The 18,042-nt window shown below is 38.0% G+C and overlaps 1 protein-coding gene across 1 annotated transcript; it reads right to left on the bottom strand.

Annotated features, from left to right (window-relative positions):
* Window positions 1–4,970: 4,970 nt before the first annotated feature.
* On the bottom strand, window positions 4,971–10,938 carry LOC125260788 (olfactory receptor 2AG2). Its single transcript, XM_048179315.1, has one exon. The coding sequence runs from the start codon at window positions 10,632–10,634 to the stop codon at window positions 9,525–9,527; it is 1,110 nt and encodes a 369-aa protein (XP_048035272.1). The 5' UTR covers window positions 10,635–10,938; the 3' UTR covers window positions 4,971–9,524.
* Window positions 10,939–18,042: the final 7,104 nt, after the last annotated feature.

Here is an 18,042-nt window from a genome sequence, read left to right as displayed (position 1 = left end):
TACTGGTGTATCCTAAATGGTTAATGTTTATGATAATGTCTTTATTCATATTATTTCTTTTATTAATTATTCTTTTACGTTTCCTTAATCATTCATATATTTTCTACTATATGCTCTGATATGTTTGAATATTTACAAATGTAAGATCTTTGGTGTTTTCTGTGCTGTAAGATTGAGTGGGTGTATGTTCCATTAGAATTACCTTTGTATCAAAATACTATATGTCTGTTTCCATCTCTGCAGACATGAGATAATTCAAGATCTGCAATATTCTCTTAATGGTGTCAAAACAACACTTCCTTCATCTATCTTTCACATTTGACCAGTCACTCTGACCTATAGCCATTAATTTAAATAAGTTAAGGGAAAATAATTAAAAGTAAGGTTGATCACATTCGAGATGCATTGCAGGTTTTAAAAAGTGTTAAATGTTGCAGTAAAGGCTGTGGACACAGTAAGTCAAATTAAAAGATTTATAAAAGAAATAGCACACTTCTCCTCAACAAGTAACACAATTTGAACAAATGTTGTGGAGGAGGTATACATCATAGTTTAATATTTTAAGGTTTTAGATGCTTGTTCATATCAATAACTCTTAATAGTAACATAGTCATATTTGTTTTAGTCATGTCTCTGCCAGGAAAAGAAAGTCTAGCTTGTTGGGCTGATTTGTTTTTTTCGTGGCATGTTTGCAGAGATATTCTTCATGCAGTTCACCTTGAATAAATGTGTTTAACAACCTCTTTAGTTACACACGGCCTTGCAAGCGAATGGTGAAATAGTCTGTATATATGGGCAATTATCCATTTTAGCACAAAATCCAGATCACAAAAGAAGCAGGGGGCCTAATGATTGTAGACGCTCTGAACTGTGCCCGAGCGCGTTTGACCCCAAAGCCCGGTTCGTTTGACAAGTGTGATAGCTCCGTTCCGTGCCTGGGCCCGCTTGGAAGAGGTGGGCCAGAACGCGGTTCGCATGCAGTGTGAGCGCTAACCGTGCCAGAGCACAGAATAGTTACTAATTTTGTGTGCGTGCAGCTACTGTCATCATTATGACAGCAAACATCTTTATTACTGCTTTGTAGTACACTTATCAATTCATGTAATTAATTTGAGTGTATTTGGGTTTATAACCGTTTTTTGCACCAATTGATTATAATTATAGTCTTTCTTTTCTACTCAAATTTCAAATGGAAACAATCAACAATATATAATTAAGCAATTACAAACGATTATAAACAATTATAATATATAGCATAATTAAGCTTTTTACAGAGCTGGCAACATTGAACTGAACTAAAGTAACATTTTTTTTGTCAATAAATAAATACTATACATATACACAAATTCAAATAAATAAATTCATACATATAAAAACACATACAGTACAGTCCAAAAGTTTGGAACCACTAAGATTTTTAATGTTTTTAAAAGAAGTTCCATCTGCTCACCAAGGCTACATTTATTTAATTAAAAATACAGTAAAAAACAGTAATATTGTGAAATATTATTACAATTTAAAATAACTGTGTACTATTTAAATATATTTGACAAAGTAATTTATTCCTGTGATGCAAAGCTGAATTTTCAGCATCGTTACTCCAGTCTTCAGTGTCACATGATCCTTCAGAAATCATTCTAATATGCTGATTTGCTGCTCAATAAACATTTATGATTATTTTCAATGTTGAAAACAGTTGTGTACTTTTTTTTCCAGGATTCCTTGATGAATAGAAAGTTCAAAAGAACAGCATTTATCTGAAATACAAAGCTTCTGTAGCATTATACACTACCGTTCAAAAGTTTGGGGTCAGTAAGAATTTTTCTTTTTCTTTTTTTGAAAAGAAATTAAAGAAATTAATACTTTTATTCAGCAAGGATGCATTAAATCAATCAAAAGTGGCAGTAAAGACATTTATAATGTTACAAAAGATTAGATTTCAGATAAACACTGTTCTTTTGAACTTTCTATTCATCAAATAATCCTGAAAAAAAATATTGTACACAAATATATTTGTACAATTGTACACATTAAATGTTTCTTGAGCAGCAGATCAGCATATTAGAATGATTTCTGAAGGATCATGTGACACTGAAGACTGGAGTAATGATGCTGAAAATTGAGCTTTGCATCACAGGAATAAATTACTTTGTGAAATATATTCAAATAGAAAACAGTTATTTTAAATTGTAATAATATTTCACAATATTACTGTTTTTTACTGTATTTTTAATTAAACAAATGTAGCCTTGGTGAGCAGACGAAACTTCTTTTAAAAACATTAAAAATCTTAGTGGTTCCAAACTTTTGGACTGTACTGTATATATCAGTATAAGACACGTATAATGGCAGACAGCAAGCGATATAGGAAGTGTGTTCATCCCTGTACTAGGTTTATTCCTGACGGGGACACACACGACATGTGTGTCGTTTGCATGGGGGTTAAGCATGCACAGGAGGCTCTCGAGGGAGCTGTCTGTGTGCACTGCTAGAAGCTCACCCACAGAGTTCTAAGATCACGCCGGGCACTCTCTGATAAGGAGGGTGCTTCGGTTGGCGTTCCCCGCGGGTCGGGTCCTGCTGTCGCCGAGGCACAGCGCCGATTTCTTTCGTGGGGTTCGCAGATGGAGCTGGCAGAGAGGGTTGAGACGGGCCCAGCCTTATCTTGCCCCTCACCTGCCAGCCCCAGTGTCTCTTCTCAGGCGGTGGAAGCACGCGTTGCGGTTTCTTCCCCCCAGAGAGAGACACCGGCGCTTCACCTCTCTTCCTCCGAGGAGGTTGATGTGGTGAGCGTCGAGACTGGGGAAGAGGACCCGCCATCCTCTTCCCCAGCATACGAGGAGCTCCTGGAGGTAGTGACCAGGGCTGTTGCCAAATTAAAAATCGATTGGCCAGCAGAGCGGGCAGAGACAAGACCAAAAAGCAAATTAGATGAGCGCTTTCTGCCCTCTCGGTCGCTACCCCAGCATCGGGGTTTGCCTTTTGTTCCCGATCTCCACACCGAGGTGTCGAGATCGCGGAGAAGGCCCGTGCAGTATAGAGTTTTCAGCCCCCAGACTTTTCAACTTTTTTTCCTGCGCACTCCCTTCTATGTCCCAACCGGGTTGGCGCACCCCCAAACCCCACTTCAAAAAAAAAAAAACGCAACAAAGCTTTGTTTTATCACCATATAAAGACTCATGTTTAATCATGCGCAAATAACCAGAACATGCATGACAATAATAACATCAACAAAGTTTCAATATAATGCAACAACGCTACGCACAAGCTAAGTGACAGACACAGGCTCATTAACAGAAAGCACGGTTATTTTCAGCAGCTTAAAAGAAACATTGCAGCAATAGGCTAGGCCTATTAAATGACCATGGAACTAGCATTATCATCATCATAACACAACGGTTATGGAAATTAGAACGACAGTATATTGAATTAAATTGCAATGAAGTTACAAACGATCCACAACATTAACTCCCTCGGGTCGGCGGTCACACCGGCGTGATCACCGCGGTTTTTTTCTTACCAGTGTGAAAGAGACTCAAAATACTCCGTCAATGTTGCACATACAATTAAGAGCTATACACCATTTTAATCTGTGGAATATCTTCTTTTATTTGTGTACACTCAGAGTAAAAACTAAATGTTGTGCTTTTTGTAAAATAAAGAAGACTAACATGATGCGTGATCTCTCGTCTCCCTCTGAACGAATCCCAATCTGATAGTTCTCAGAAAATGAACTGTAACTTAGTGAATACTAATCACAAAAAAATTAGACTTGTGTCTAAAGAAACGTTGAAATGTCAGGTTTTAAATCGTGTAAGTCAAATCGAAAACAAACATTCTGTGTTTATGTAATCTGTATGAAAAGAGAGCCATGTCAGAAGTCCTTGATTCAGCTCATTATCCGCTAATGCAGCCACGCCCACGCCCACGGAGCCAGCGCTATTCAGACACAAATTCAGTTAATACATGCATACATTGTCTCAATCATGTATTTATTGTCTTGAAAAGTGTTTTGAATAGCCATAGTTAGCGATCTCTGGCCTCTGTTAGTTCAGTTATTTCCTGGATTGCCTATTCTTCTTTAGCATTGGCATTTGTGGACTAAAAGTGCACAGAGCGCCCTCCGGCTGCAAGTATGAATTGAAAACAGTATCCAGCGTTCACAGTGATGACAATAAATAATAAATAAATATTACTCCTCTGTATAGAAAATTGACATAAACATGAGAATCCATCAATATTTCTCCAAATGTGCATGCTTTTAAGCTAAAAGCCTATATGAAATGCCATAGAGGTAACATAACTGTTCAGACACTTTGTATCATAGAAATGCATTATATTTTAATAATAGAATACCATTATTTTAAATTGTAATAATATTTCACAGTATTGCTGTTTTTTTCTGTATGTTTGATTTACATTATGATGAGCTTGAGACATGATCAACAGAGGGTTTTTTTTCACAGCCTACCTGACTGAAAGAGCTCATTATTTATGCAGCTCATTAGAGCTCTTTATGTGATTCTTTTGTCTTCTCAGGTGAGAATAATCCATTATTCATGATTATTCACGCCTCCACGCGTACTGTGTTTCTTGACGAAAGATGTTTTAGAAAATTTAAATCTCTCTATTGTTTTATATGAAGGAGTAGGAATGATAATTTTTACATAATTTTGAAGCAAAAACTCTAGTCTACAACCTCCAATACCCAGAAGTCTTGTGAACACAGATTTAATATATATTTTTTGGCCTTATTTCAGTGACTTAAGTTTTTTGTTTTTTCAATAACCACACATAAACGTTATTCCTTCAAATAACAAACATGTACATACATGTTCCTTACATATTATGGTAGCCTAGTTTGTGCTGAAAACAGTGTAATGACACTTTTTCCATTAATATGTTTATGAACGACTGAAAAAAGCACAAATGTCAGGGCATGTCAAAACTTCTCCAGGCCCCAAATCAGCCTCAGACCCCTGAGGGTTAAAGAGAATAAGCTCCGAAATAGATAAAATAAATAAAAACGAGGATCAATCTGAAACGTTTTAAGTGCGACAATAAAATTAGCCTACACACGATCCACAACATAATTAAGTAACAAAGAGCATAGCCTGCAGTGCATAAAAGAAGAGCAGTGCGTAAAAGAAGACAGCAGCTGTCTTCTACGTTTCTATCAAAAACTAATAAATTATGGCCATAGGAAGCAAAAAAAATGTGGGTGGGTCGTCCCCCCAAAATTTTGATTTCCTTGGTGTACAAATGTACATTTTAAGACGTTTGAAGGACAACAAACTGGATAACAATAACTTTAAAACCATGTCAACAAATACATACATTCATGCACAGTTTTGAGGCAGCTTTAATCGCACGTTTGGTCATTTCATTACTTAATTTACAACAGAATAACGGCGGTGCATGCCCGTAATTGCTTTTGCGCTTTTAAACTATAATAATCTATGCAGCGCGCACCGGCGCATTTGCGCGAGCAATTCTTGAGTTCGCGCCTCGAGCACAGTAGGCTAACGGCGGGTTGGAGTTTTACTGACATAGCCTGACAACATTTCATCTGACCGCAGTTCACTGTTGTTTAACTGAAAGTCCCCCGTCCTCACCGCGCTCGTTTGACTTGCGTCTGTGTCTGAGGTGAAGTTGGAATGCGCGTCTGAAAAGTGTTATTTCATCATCGGGCTCTGTGCTTTGAGAGGGCATTGACATATGACGTGCTCTGAAAAATGAACAGACAAATGCTTAATTAGAATCGGTAAAAGTGAGTGGGTCCAATATCATTTGTCTTAAAAAGTGGGTGGGTCTTGTCCCACCCACATACAATGGTTCCGACGCCCTTATAGTTTTTTATTTAAAATAAAAGCGATTACAAAGGAAATGTTTACTGTTCATTTTTTTTTATTGTATGGAAAAATCCCACAAACAGACCGCCATTACATTTTTCCTCTCGCGCACCCCCTGGTGGCAGCTCGCGTACCCCTGGAGGTGCGCGCACCACACTTTGGGAATCCCTGCCTTAGAATGAGCCATTTTTTATCTATATACAAGCAAGCACAAACCTCATTGCTTCACTGGCTAATGTACTCTCTGCTGTCTCAGACGACGACATATTTGAAGTGTCGGCCAGACGGCTACCGTAGCTTCTTCGAAGTTCACAACCTCACCGCTAGATGCCGCTAAAATTTACACACTGCACCTTTAAGAGTGTTAACATGTCCTTTCAGATCCTTAGGGAATTATGAAGTGTGTGATCACGATTATATTTCTCTTTAAGCATACTGTATCATGTCAAGGTTATATATCCTCAAAGCTGTTTCAAATTTGTTATTTTGAAATTCACAGACTTTGAGCAGCTATTTTAATTCCTTTCTTGTAATAGTGAGCAATCAATTAAATATTTAAAATATACAAAAATAGGTGATACTTTACAATAAGCCTCAATTTTACAGCATTTTCATTTTTGGTTAATGCTGAATATATATACTAACTACCAAATATGTTTTTTTTTATTGATTTAATGTATTCATATATGAATGAACTAATAAAAAATATATATCACAAACAGATTAATACATGTGTTACAGGCCCTGTGCAAAAGGCCGTGTTGGCAGATTAGAAAGTCCCTGTTAAAACAGGGAAAAAATGAGGAGACAGGAGCAAATGTCTGTGGCACATAATCCCCAGCAAATGTTTATTCAATGTTTTTTGTTTTTTTTCACATTGTAAACCAATAAATCTTCATCAATAAAATGTATTTATTTTTCTTATTAATGCACAAATGTCATTTTCTTTTTCATGTCAAAACAATGCACATTTCACATTTGTTTTTCCCCTTTTTTTTCACAAACATACATTTGAGATTTTCACTTTGTTTCTTTAAATCTACTCAGACAATTCAAAAGGTATTTTATGCATATAAAATCATCACACATGACTGAACATGTAGGTAAATGTATGTAAACCATACACATTTAACATTCAAGTTACTTATTTTATAATCAGAACTGCCATCAAACCAAACACAAATATAATATAAATAAACAAATAATGAACATAATAACCTGGGTAGGGTTGCACCAGCCGTTCATAAGTTCTTTCTTAAGTTGGAACATAAAGTCCACACTAGCGGCTTAGTAACTAACGTTACTAGCTAGTTTGTAACTAACTCTGTACTTTATTAGGTTGCACCATTTGTTCTTAAGGCAGAACGTAGCTAGTAGCTCGTAAGTTCTCCGTAAAGTAACGTGTAGTCGCATAATATGACGTTTACCCTCAGTGATCCTTCAAATACGTGAGAAGTTGTTGAAATGCCATGAATTTTAGTTTATCCTTCATTCTGACTGATTTTGCCTCACGTAGCTTACAGTAAAAAATAAGTTTCCGTTAAATACAATAGCCTACTTAATCATGAATATGTTTTTATAAGTAGGCTAAATAAATAACATTCGGTAACTGTATTTGAAACTAAATTAATAAGGATCAATAAATAAATACTGATACAAAAAAAAAAACATAAGAAGAGACATTTTTGATTATGAATTTATTTGACATGCACAACAAGGAGTGATAAGATCGATGCAATGGCGCGCTGTTTAACGGGTTCGTGTTGAAGAGTGGCCAAGTAATCTTTTCACAATGTTCTCTCTCTTAAAATGTAAGCGAGTGTAAAATATGTCAGCAGCATATCATATGTAAAGAATTAAGTCTGTCAGGTAAAACAAGAGCTTATTGATGCAGGTCAGTCAGTCTGCTATTTTATTCCAACCGTTACTCCTGATAGGAGGCTTCCGTAAATATTTAGTGTATACGTAGAGTTACGCTTCAACTAAATTTAACACAAACATATTTAGTAGTGCGTAAGTTGTAACTTAGTGCCCATTTACGTCAAAACTAGGCTACGTTATAATTTACACACAGCTGGGTAGGGTTGCACCAGCCGTTCGTAAGTTCTTTCTTAAATTGGAACGTAAAGTCCACACTAGTGGCTTAACTATAGCTAGTTTGTAACTAACTCTGTACTTTATTCGGTTGCACCATTTGTTCTTAAGGCAGAACGTAGCTAGTAGCTCGTAAGGTCTCCGTAAAGTAATGCGTAGTCGCATAATATGACGTTTACCCTCAGTCATCCTTCAAATACAGGAGCAGAAGTTGTTGAAATTCCGTGAATTTCAGTTTATCCTTCATTCTGACTTATTTTGCCTCACGTAGCTAACAGTAAAAATAAGTTCCCATTAAATATAATAGCCTACTACTTAATCATAAATGTTTTTATAACATTCAGAAACTGTATTTGAAACGAAATTAATAAGGATCAATAAATAAATACTGAAACAACAACAACAAAAACATAAGAAATTACATTTACTGATTATGACTGATTTTATTTGACATGCACAACACGGAGTGATAGGACCGATGCACACAGTGGCGCGCTGTTTAACGGGTTCGTGTTGAAGAGTGTCTAACAAAGTAATCTTTTCACATGATGTTCTCTCTCTTAAAATTTAAGAGAGTGTAAATGTCAGCAGCATCATATATGTGTAAAGAATGAAGTCTGTCAGGTAAAACAAGAGCTTATTGATGCAGTTCAGTCAGTCTGCTATTTTATTCCAACTGTTACTCCTGATAGGAGGCTTCCGTAAATATTTAGTGTATATGTAGAGTTACGTTTCAACTAAGTTTAATGGTGCAACACAAAAATATTTAGTAGTGCGTAAGTTGTAACTTAGTACCCATTTACGTCAAAACTAGTCTACGTTGTAACTTGCGCACAGCTGGTGCAACTGGTGCAAGAACTGGCGCCTGTATAAATCAAATTAAATGTATTTCACAGCGTCCACAAAATGGCGGACGATCTACGCATTTTCAATATCTTCACAAACCGGAACATTTATATACAATATATTTGCATTAAATGACTAGAGTGTATATTGTTTTGTTGTTGTGAAAGTCATACCTATTAAAAAAATGAGGAGACAGGAGCAATCGTGTGTCGCACATAATCCCCAGCGGATTGAGGATGAGGGCGCCGGCGCACAATGCTTCTCTGTACGAGTCCTCAGTTCACTTTCAAAATAAGTGTCCCAATCTCACTCAGCAAAATACAATGATTTACACTTTACATTTTTCAGCTTCATTTGACATGTAAAATATAAGCAAAAATGAAAAATAGTATATGGAAAATAAACAATTTTCATCCAAAATCACAATAGCCAAAATGAGTACATATTTTAGAGTGTCACAAATGCATTTTTGCTCATTGTTTGTTCCTTGTTCCTAATACATCAAAATAATATTAACAAATTTAACCTCAATGTAAAGTCAAGTTTACTATGTTTTGCATTCAAAGCATTTTGCATTAAAGTTTTATATTTTATGTTATTATAATCTCACTATAAACCTTGACAACAAGACCTACACATGACACACTCATCTATCTTCCTTCCATTCTGTTTCTTCAGAATGTTGCCAGGAGACTAAAAACATCTGGCAGTAGAAGATAATCCCGGGCTCACTTAACGGTTCAGCCTCCACCACCGCAGCAGCATAGGCAGAGCTTCCCTCACCTCCTTGTTGCGCAGACCGTAAATGAGTGGATTAATGCAAGGAGGCGCTTGAAGCGTCACCAGAAGCAAGATGTGAAGCGTCCCCGCTAACGTCCAGCCTCCGGGATTATCCAGCGAGCGGATCATGGCCATGTTGCCTTCAAGTTCCCACAGAGCATCCGAGGCTATCTTCAGAAAGATGGGGAGCAGCTGAAGCAGCAGCATTGAGCAGTAGAACATCACGGTATTGCGTGCCCTTTTATTGACTCGCTGGAATGGCTGAACGGCGTTGCGTGCCACTTGATACATGCGCAGGTATGAGAACGAGTAGGAAAAGATGCAAAGCAGCGCCACCATGAGCCCAACCACTTTGCGAAACACCGCAGCAGCCCGTGGGAAACCCAGATGGGACTCCAAGGTGTCCGGCTCACAAAGGAGTCCTGTAATGGGTTTGCCCAGCAATGAGTTATTGTGCCCTAAACTGAGCAAAGCTGTTATAATTGTCGTTAAGCACACTGAAATAAGCCACGTGAACCCGACCATGAGGTAAAGGCACCTAGTGGTTAGTATACTGAGGTAGTCCATGGCCTGGCACACGTACAGGTAGCGCTCAAGAGCCATGCATGTGATAGTAAACAAAGTGCAGAAAACACAAACAGTGTTAATAAAGAACTGAATGACACACCAAGCTCCGTACGGCAGCGTGGTCTTCTGCAGCAGGCAGTATATCACTGTAGGCCCTTGTGTGACAATGAGTAGAACGTCACTCACTATGAGGTTTTTCAGCAAGGCAAAGCGGCGCTCCCAGGATAAGTCTTCTGAACTGCCCAGACAACACAGGGTGCACCCATTGATCAAAAGTGAGATAATGGTCATCACCACAAAGACACACACCAGTACCTGCACAGCTGTATCTGAAGGCAGCATGGATCTGAAGAGGCAGCGTCCTTGGTCCAACAGCTGGAGGGTGTCTAAAGTGATGTTGCTGGCATTCTGGTTTGAAGTCGTACACGCGCAGGCTGCAGCCCATAACATGATACCCGGTAAAGCACGTGTGAAACGCATCTGGAGCGCTTTCATGGCAGCTTTGGATTTTGACAACTCTGAGCCTGATGTTCTGTTAGTTGTGACTGCACACGATGTGTTTTTATATGAGCTGGTGAGTGACTTGAATAAAGGTGGAGCTGAAAATTCATTCAAAGAGTCATAGGCCTATCTCTCGTAAAAAAAAAAAACCAGTAGAAAGAGTTCGCCTTGATTGCACTGGTAAGTAAACCCGTTCAAACCCATTTTTTTTTTATAAAGTCAAACCCACAGAGGTGTATTAGAATGGATTGTAATAATCATGAATTGTTCCTTTCTGACCTTAAAAAGATATTATAATACGCCTAAATATTGTAATGTTTTTATGTTATTCATTGTAGCCTAATGCTGTGGGTGTATGTAGGCTATGTGCATAATAGCATAAACCACTGATACATTTGTATAACGTTTGCAATAATGTATTGACATTACGAGGCGTTTTCTAGTAGCTTATGAGGCTATAAACCTTTGTTACACAAGTTATTAGTGTCTCGCGAAGAGAACCCCACACTGACTGCAAATTACCAACCAAACAAAAACGCATAGTCTTTCCATGGGTGTTGTCGCGAGTCGCTCTCTCGCTGATATACCTTATGATTTGGGAGTTAAATAGCCTACTTTTTTTTCACTTTGGTACTATTTTCACAAGTAGCTAAGGTGTACATTTTCAAAACTCACACTTGTAACACAGCTAGTCATTCTTTCAAAACTTGATCTCATGCTTTCATTCTAGTTGTACATATTTTCATTCTACATAATCAAAACACAAGATCATTGTGATATGTAATGAGAACATTTGGTTTAATCACCAAAACACAACAGTATGATCTTCTTTCAGTTTAATACTTTTAACAATCAGTTCATTCAATAGCAAACAATGCAAGATACATGTTTCAAATCACCCTTGTTGCTGAAATAATTACACAGGCTACAGATGCCACCTCAGAAAATACACTTAGGCTACATTAAATTACATAATTGACAAATTCCATATTGTTTTTAATAGTATCTTTGTTGTCAAAAGGTGTGAAGTATGACACAGTCATGAGGTTTTGTGCTAGAACAGAGTTCGCTAGCCAATACTCTCTCTCTCTCTCTCTCTCTCTCTCTCTCTCTCTCTCTCTCTCTCTCTCTCTCTCACACACACACACACACACACACACACACACACACACACACACACTTTGGTAGGCTACATGTGTGATTCACGGGATCTGTCCATGGGCGTAATTATTTTTATACTTTACAAACTGTATATTCAATCCCCTACACTAACTCTAGCCCTAAACCCCATCACAGAAAACTTTCTGCATTTTTACATTTTTTAAAAATATAATTTCATGATTTACAAGCGGGTTTCCGCATGGTCGATAAAAAAAAAAAATAAAATAATAATAATAAATCCAAACAAGGTCTAAAATTACTGCCATTAGTTTTTTTTTTTAATTGCTTTGGTGCAATTTCTAAAGCAATTGGTAAATTTTCAAAACCCTTATTACTAATATCACAACAGATCATCAAAAGTGCACTTTTCAAACATTTCAGCATTTGCAATTGTGTTAGTAGGCTACAATACACAAAAATCACAAAGCGTCCTTTTCACTACACAGAATAAGCGTTTCATCTATATAAATGTTTCATTCACAGTAACTGCCTTTCTGTCACGGACAGAGTAGGAGACAAAAGGTTGGTAAAGGTGAATGAGTTTATTAACAGCGTAGCAATGACAGATGATCAGGTAAGTAACGGTGATATAGATGATTGTGAAGGTAAACTGAATAGATAATACTGTCCTTTTCTCGCAGGTGGATGTCTCGTGGATGATGGCGGTTGCAGAGATGACTGTAACACACAGGAACGGTAGGGATACACTCACGCAGACACTTAGCACGAAGACGAGGAAGATCGCTGGACTGGAGAAGGCAAGTATTCTCACGATGCACGAGCATAGGAGTTTGAGTCCTTGTTTAAAACGAGACCGGACAGTGAACTGAGGTGAGTGCTGAGCTAAAGTATCTGCTGTGACTGCGTGATGATGGGGATCGGGTGTGTGTGTTTAGAACTCTGGTGATGGAGTGCGCAGTGATTGGCTGATGGAAGAGCCTGGCGGGTCTGTGACACTTTCATAATGCTACTACTATCAAACTTTTGATTTGCATCTCTTTTCATTCAGTTTAATACATTTGTCTGTTATTTAAAGGTGCAAAAGAGGATCTTTTCGTCGACTGAGAAACCAAAGACTGTTACTGAGTTTTTTAAATGAGCGCATGCGTAAGAACAGCCCCCCTCCTTCACAGCTCATTTCAAGGGAACGCCTCCCAAAACTCGTGCACGAGTATTGGAACAGGAGTTTTTACTACCGGCATTCTCTGTATCGTGTTAGTGGATTCATTATGTCGGACTCACCGCAGGTAACTCATAATCTGCAGTTGTTACTCCTGTCTCCTGACAAAAACATTGCATGCGGCGCCTGTGGAGTGTGGAAAGTGGGCCGGTTGCACCAGCTGTGCGCAAGTTACAACGTAGCCTAGTTTCGACGTAAATGGGCACTAAGTTACAACTTACGCACTACTAAATATTTTTGCGTTGCACCATTAAACTTAGTTTAAACGTAACTATACGTTCTAACTAAATATTTACGGAAGCCTCTGTCCATGAATAACGGTCGGAATAAGATGTCAGCCAGATTAGATCACACTGATGAGCTCGTAAATGATCATGAAGAACCGCAAGTTCGTCGACGAGTTTTACGAGACAGACATCATCCGTTGGATATTTATGATGATGTCGACATATATGCTCGTTTGCGTTTTAAAAGAGAGGGAATAATGCGGATAACGGACTTGATAGCGTCTGATATTCAGCACAAGACAGACAGAAACGGCGCTCTCTCCCCAAGCCTTCAAGTGTGTGTCGCCTTACGTTTTTTTGCAACTGGATCGATGCAAAATGTAGTAGGCGATTGCATACAGATCCATAAATCTACAGTATGTAGAGTGATCCGCAGGGTGTCACTTGCCTTGTGTCGCCACATGAATAACTACGTGTTGTATGCCAAGCATAAACGCACAAAATACGAACAGGCAAAAATTCCATGCCATTGCCAGTTTCCCTGATGTACTTGGCTGCATTGATGGGACACAAATCAGGATAAAAGCACCCACAGTAGATGAGAATGCGTTTGTGAATAGGAAGGGCTTCCATTCACTAAACACCAAGTCATCTGTGACCCGAGTTTATGTTTTTTAAACTGTGTTGCGAGATGGCCAGATTCAAAGCACGACAGTTTCATCCTAAGAAGATCAAACATCTTTGAAAAATTTGATTCTGGGAAGTATCGTGGCATTCTGCTGGGTGATTCTGCCTACCCACTTAAAAAGTGGTTGATGACACCATACTTAAACCCTTCCACACAGGCAGAGGAAAAATTCAATTCTGCACATACCAAAACACGGGTAACAGTGGAAAAAAGAATATGTGTATTAAAAAGGAGGTGGTCATGTCTTCATAGGGGTATGTGACAGCAGATTTTAATTTGTTTGATTATTTTATCAGTTTAGACTGGCTGATATTTCAGATAAAGAACAAGTTTTGAATACACTCCAAATGTGCTCGTTAGGAATTGCAATGGAGCCAGAGAGAGCAGCAAAGGTGATAGGAGCATGCATTGTATTGCATAATTTGGCCATGCTGTGGAAAATGCCAGTTGATGATCTGGGAGATGAAGAGATTGACGAGGTCCCGGAAGACCTCGAAATTTCAAGACCCAGAAGTGCAAGAGGGTGTAACTGTCAGGCGTTTCATCACACAGAATCATTTCACTTAAACTATACTATAACACATAATTGTCCTTTTTATATATCGTCAATATTAAGTCCATACACAAATTATTTACAATAACTAATCTTTTTTTTAAGCTGTATTATTTTCATAGACTATTTTTAATTAAACTTTAACCTCCATTCATTGTAGATATGACTCATCTCACCTCATTCTTCATCAACACAATTTGTAATCTAATATCTCTCAGTTGTGAATTCAATGACATATCCGAAAATATATTTATTGTAAAATATTTCTTCTTGTCAAATTTATTTCATGGTGTCTGCACACACATATTCAATAACAATACAATTACAAGAATAATAAATACTAAAACATAAATGTTGTTGTGCAAACAAGTTATTAAATAAACTAATAATGAACAGTAGCCTATATGTCTTAACAATTACACTTTAACCATTAGCCTTAAAGGTCCCGTTTTTCGTGTTTTTTTGAAGCTTTGATTGTGTTTATAGTGTGCAATATAACATGTGTTCATGTTTCGCGTGTAAAAAAACACAGTATTTTTCACATAATTTACTTATCTCTATACCGCTGTTTCCACTGTCATAAAAACGGGCTGATGACTTCCTTGTTCTATGAAGTCCCTCCTTCAGAAATACGTAACGAGTTCTGATTGTGCCAGCGGTTCCTGTGTTGTGATTCGACAGCAGTTTAACGCATCTTGCCCGGAAAGGTCACGCCTCTTACCATAACGTGGAGATGCACGCGCTCAGTGTTATTGTAAACATGTCTTTAATTTTACCCTATCAATTTGAGCCGGAATCAGACCCGGTGATTGGACTGCGGGATGAAAATAACAGCGTTTCGACGACATAGCGACAAACACACTCTACAAACGCAACTCTTGTGTATTCCTGTGGGCGGAGGTTATGGTGCGTTCAAGTCCTCCTGGGAATTTCGTATTTACGAGGTGGGAAGTCGTGTGTATGACGGTAGGTGCGTTCAAGTCACTTTTCCTCGGAGTATGATGGCGGTGTGCCATCTCTAAATTAATTACACAAAATAACAACACTTCTGCTTCTAGAAAATGTAGAGCAAAGAATGTGCATTAGCTGTATGTTGCTTTTTTAAGTTTTTTAATTAATTTATGAAGCCATTGTAAACTTTTTTGTTACATATTACATTTTTACATTGTGATGCTAGTGTATTTTTTGCTGGTAATCAGCTTACTTCGTTGTAAATAGAAAAGCCTGACAATGTCACTGCTAAATACCTGTAAGTATTGTGGTATTTCACTATGTTTCTGACTGACACGCCCCCAACTCGTACAGATCGGAGCTTAAAGAAAATTACGAGCTTACCACTGGTATTTACGACATTGTGGTGGCGTTTATGTCGGTTCTGCTCGTAAATACGATCTTTCCAACATGACTTGAACGCACCATTAGTCAAAAAACTGTTTTAGTGACGTCATTAAAGAAGGAAGTAGAGGGATGTAGTCCAAACTGGCCGTTCAATGTAGGCGACTTCTGTTAAATAAAATATCTCGCTTGGCATTGAACTTTGAGCTTTAAAATTTTACAGATTTTCTTTATACTCTAACAACAACATACTAACTAAAGTTTGAAACATGGGATCACGAAGAACGGGACCTTTAAACAATTGGCAATTAAACTATCAATATGACTACATTTCAACGATGTTGAAGGAGTAGCCAAGAGGCTTTAACTCCTCTTGTAATTTAATGATTTCTAGGTTTAGTTTCACATTTTCGAGTTCTATCTTTTTCCGTTCACTTTTTATTTTCAAGATCTCCTCTTCAACTTTAGCACATTCTAGTTTGATAAGCTTACGGCGGGTATAGTTTATGTCTTCATCCTGCTCATTTGGACGTTTCCTTTTCTTTGTATTTTCGACTAGCGGTTCTTTGTCTTGTGTGCTCTCTGGACGGTCTGTACGAAGGACAGGCAGATCTCCTGCTGATGCTGGCGCTACAATGTTTTCAGCGCAAGTTTCTGTTGCGAGTTGGCTGTCGCAAGTTGGCTGACTTGATGCAATCACCTGCCGATGAATAAACAAGAACTTGCTTTTGTAATTTTACAGAATTGTGTCCTAATTCACTTTGCTTTAAAGTATGAAGTGTATAATAATAATAATAATAATAATATTATATCACATATCACAACAGATTCAGAATACAGATTTTTTTCCCCGTTCCGTGGCTTTCATATTTGCTCATATGACTGGCACAATATGTATTTTTAGGAAACATTATAAGAATAAAATAATAAGAAACTATGAATACTTTGAGCAATGTCGTCTGTGGCTTCACTTCCACTTTCAGCTCCAGTGATTCCGCAGACGGTGGGTGAGTTGTCGCCAATTATTTCCAGGATAACGGTTGAATATGGGCTAGGCTCTGGTCTCGGACCACCTCCAGTGGGCACATGTTTTGTGCGAGGAAAATCCTCGATTGCTTGTGTCTTAAGGTCGCTCCACTTCTTCCTAACTTCCTTTATCTCCCTCTGCTCACAGCCTTTTGCATTTATTTTGTTTGTTATGTCCTGCCAAATCTCACCTTTTTTCGGTTTGTGACAGATGAGTTTAATTTGCTTTCAAGGACTGTTTTGTTTTCTTTGTATCCATCAATTAAAATAAGAATTTCTTCATGACTGAAATTTTTCTTCCTGTTTCTTTTCTCCTCCATGTGTGGGATAGATATCTTCAATTAAAAGTGTAATGTTTTGAGTTCGAAAACGTTTGCTTTAACGTCTTTTTTAACTTTCAGTTTTGGCCAGTCAAGAATAAGTTTGAAATTATGCGCTGTTCAGACTATTTCCTGTTTACCTATTAGAAGGCTTGTGATTGGGTTAAGAAAAATAGACGTCATTCTATGCCACAACGCATTACTTTACGGAGAGCTTACGACCTACTAGCTACGTTCTGCCTTAAGAACAAATGGTGCAACCGAATACAGTACAGAGTTAGTTACAAACTAGCTAGTAGTTACTAAGCCTCTAGTTTGGACTTTACGTTCCAGTTCAAGTAAGAACTTACGAATGGCTGGTGCTACCCTGGAGCGCGTAGCCGCGCTCGTTTCTCACAAGGAACGTCATGGCAGTGATTGACAAGCCAGAGGGCCAATCCGCGCACGTCTCTCACAAGGAACATCACGGCAGTGATTGACAAGCCAGAGGGCCATTGGCTGATGTTTTTAAGGCCCTACCTCGTGTACAGATGATGTAATATTATTCCTTTCAGTGAACCTAATAAATAGTCTTTTATCAGTTAGTAAAGACAGTTTCAAGTAATATTGCAAAAATGTATAAAATAAAACATCCTCTTTAGCACCTTTAATCCAACTGAACTTAATGGTTAATCAATGAATCATTTGGTACACCTATAGATTTCTATAGATATTTATTCTATAGGCAAGTTTTCTGTGATATGATATAATATACAGTTTATACAGTTTAAAAATAATCATTTCTATGGAAAGTCCCCATAAAACATGGAAAAATCAATGTGTGTGTGGGTGGGGGGGGCATGTTTTTGTGTGTGTGTGTGTGTGTGTGTGTGTGTGTGTGTGTGTGTGTGTGTGTGTGTGTGTGTGTGTGTG

The sequence above is a fragment of the Megalobrama amblycephala genome, linkage group LG24 (assembly GCF_018812025.1).
Source record: "Megalobrama amblycephala isolate DHTTF-2021 linkage group LG24, ASM1881202v1, whole genome shotgun sequence".
Classification (NCBI taxonomy): domain Eukaryota; kingdom Metazoa; phylum Chordata; class Actinopteri; order Cypriniformes; family Xenocyprididae; genus Megalobrama; species Megalobrama amblycephala.
This window is presented reverse-complemented; position numbering and strand designations above follow the sequence as displayed.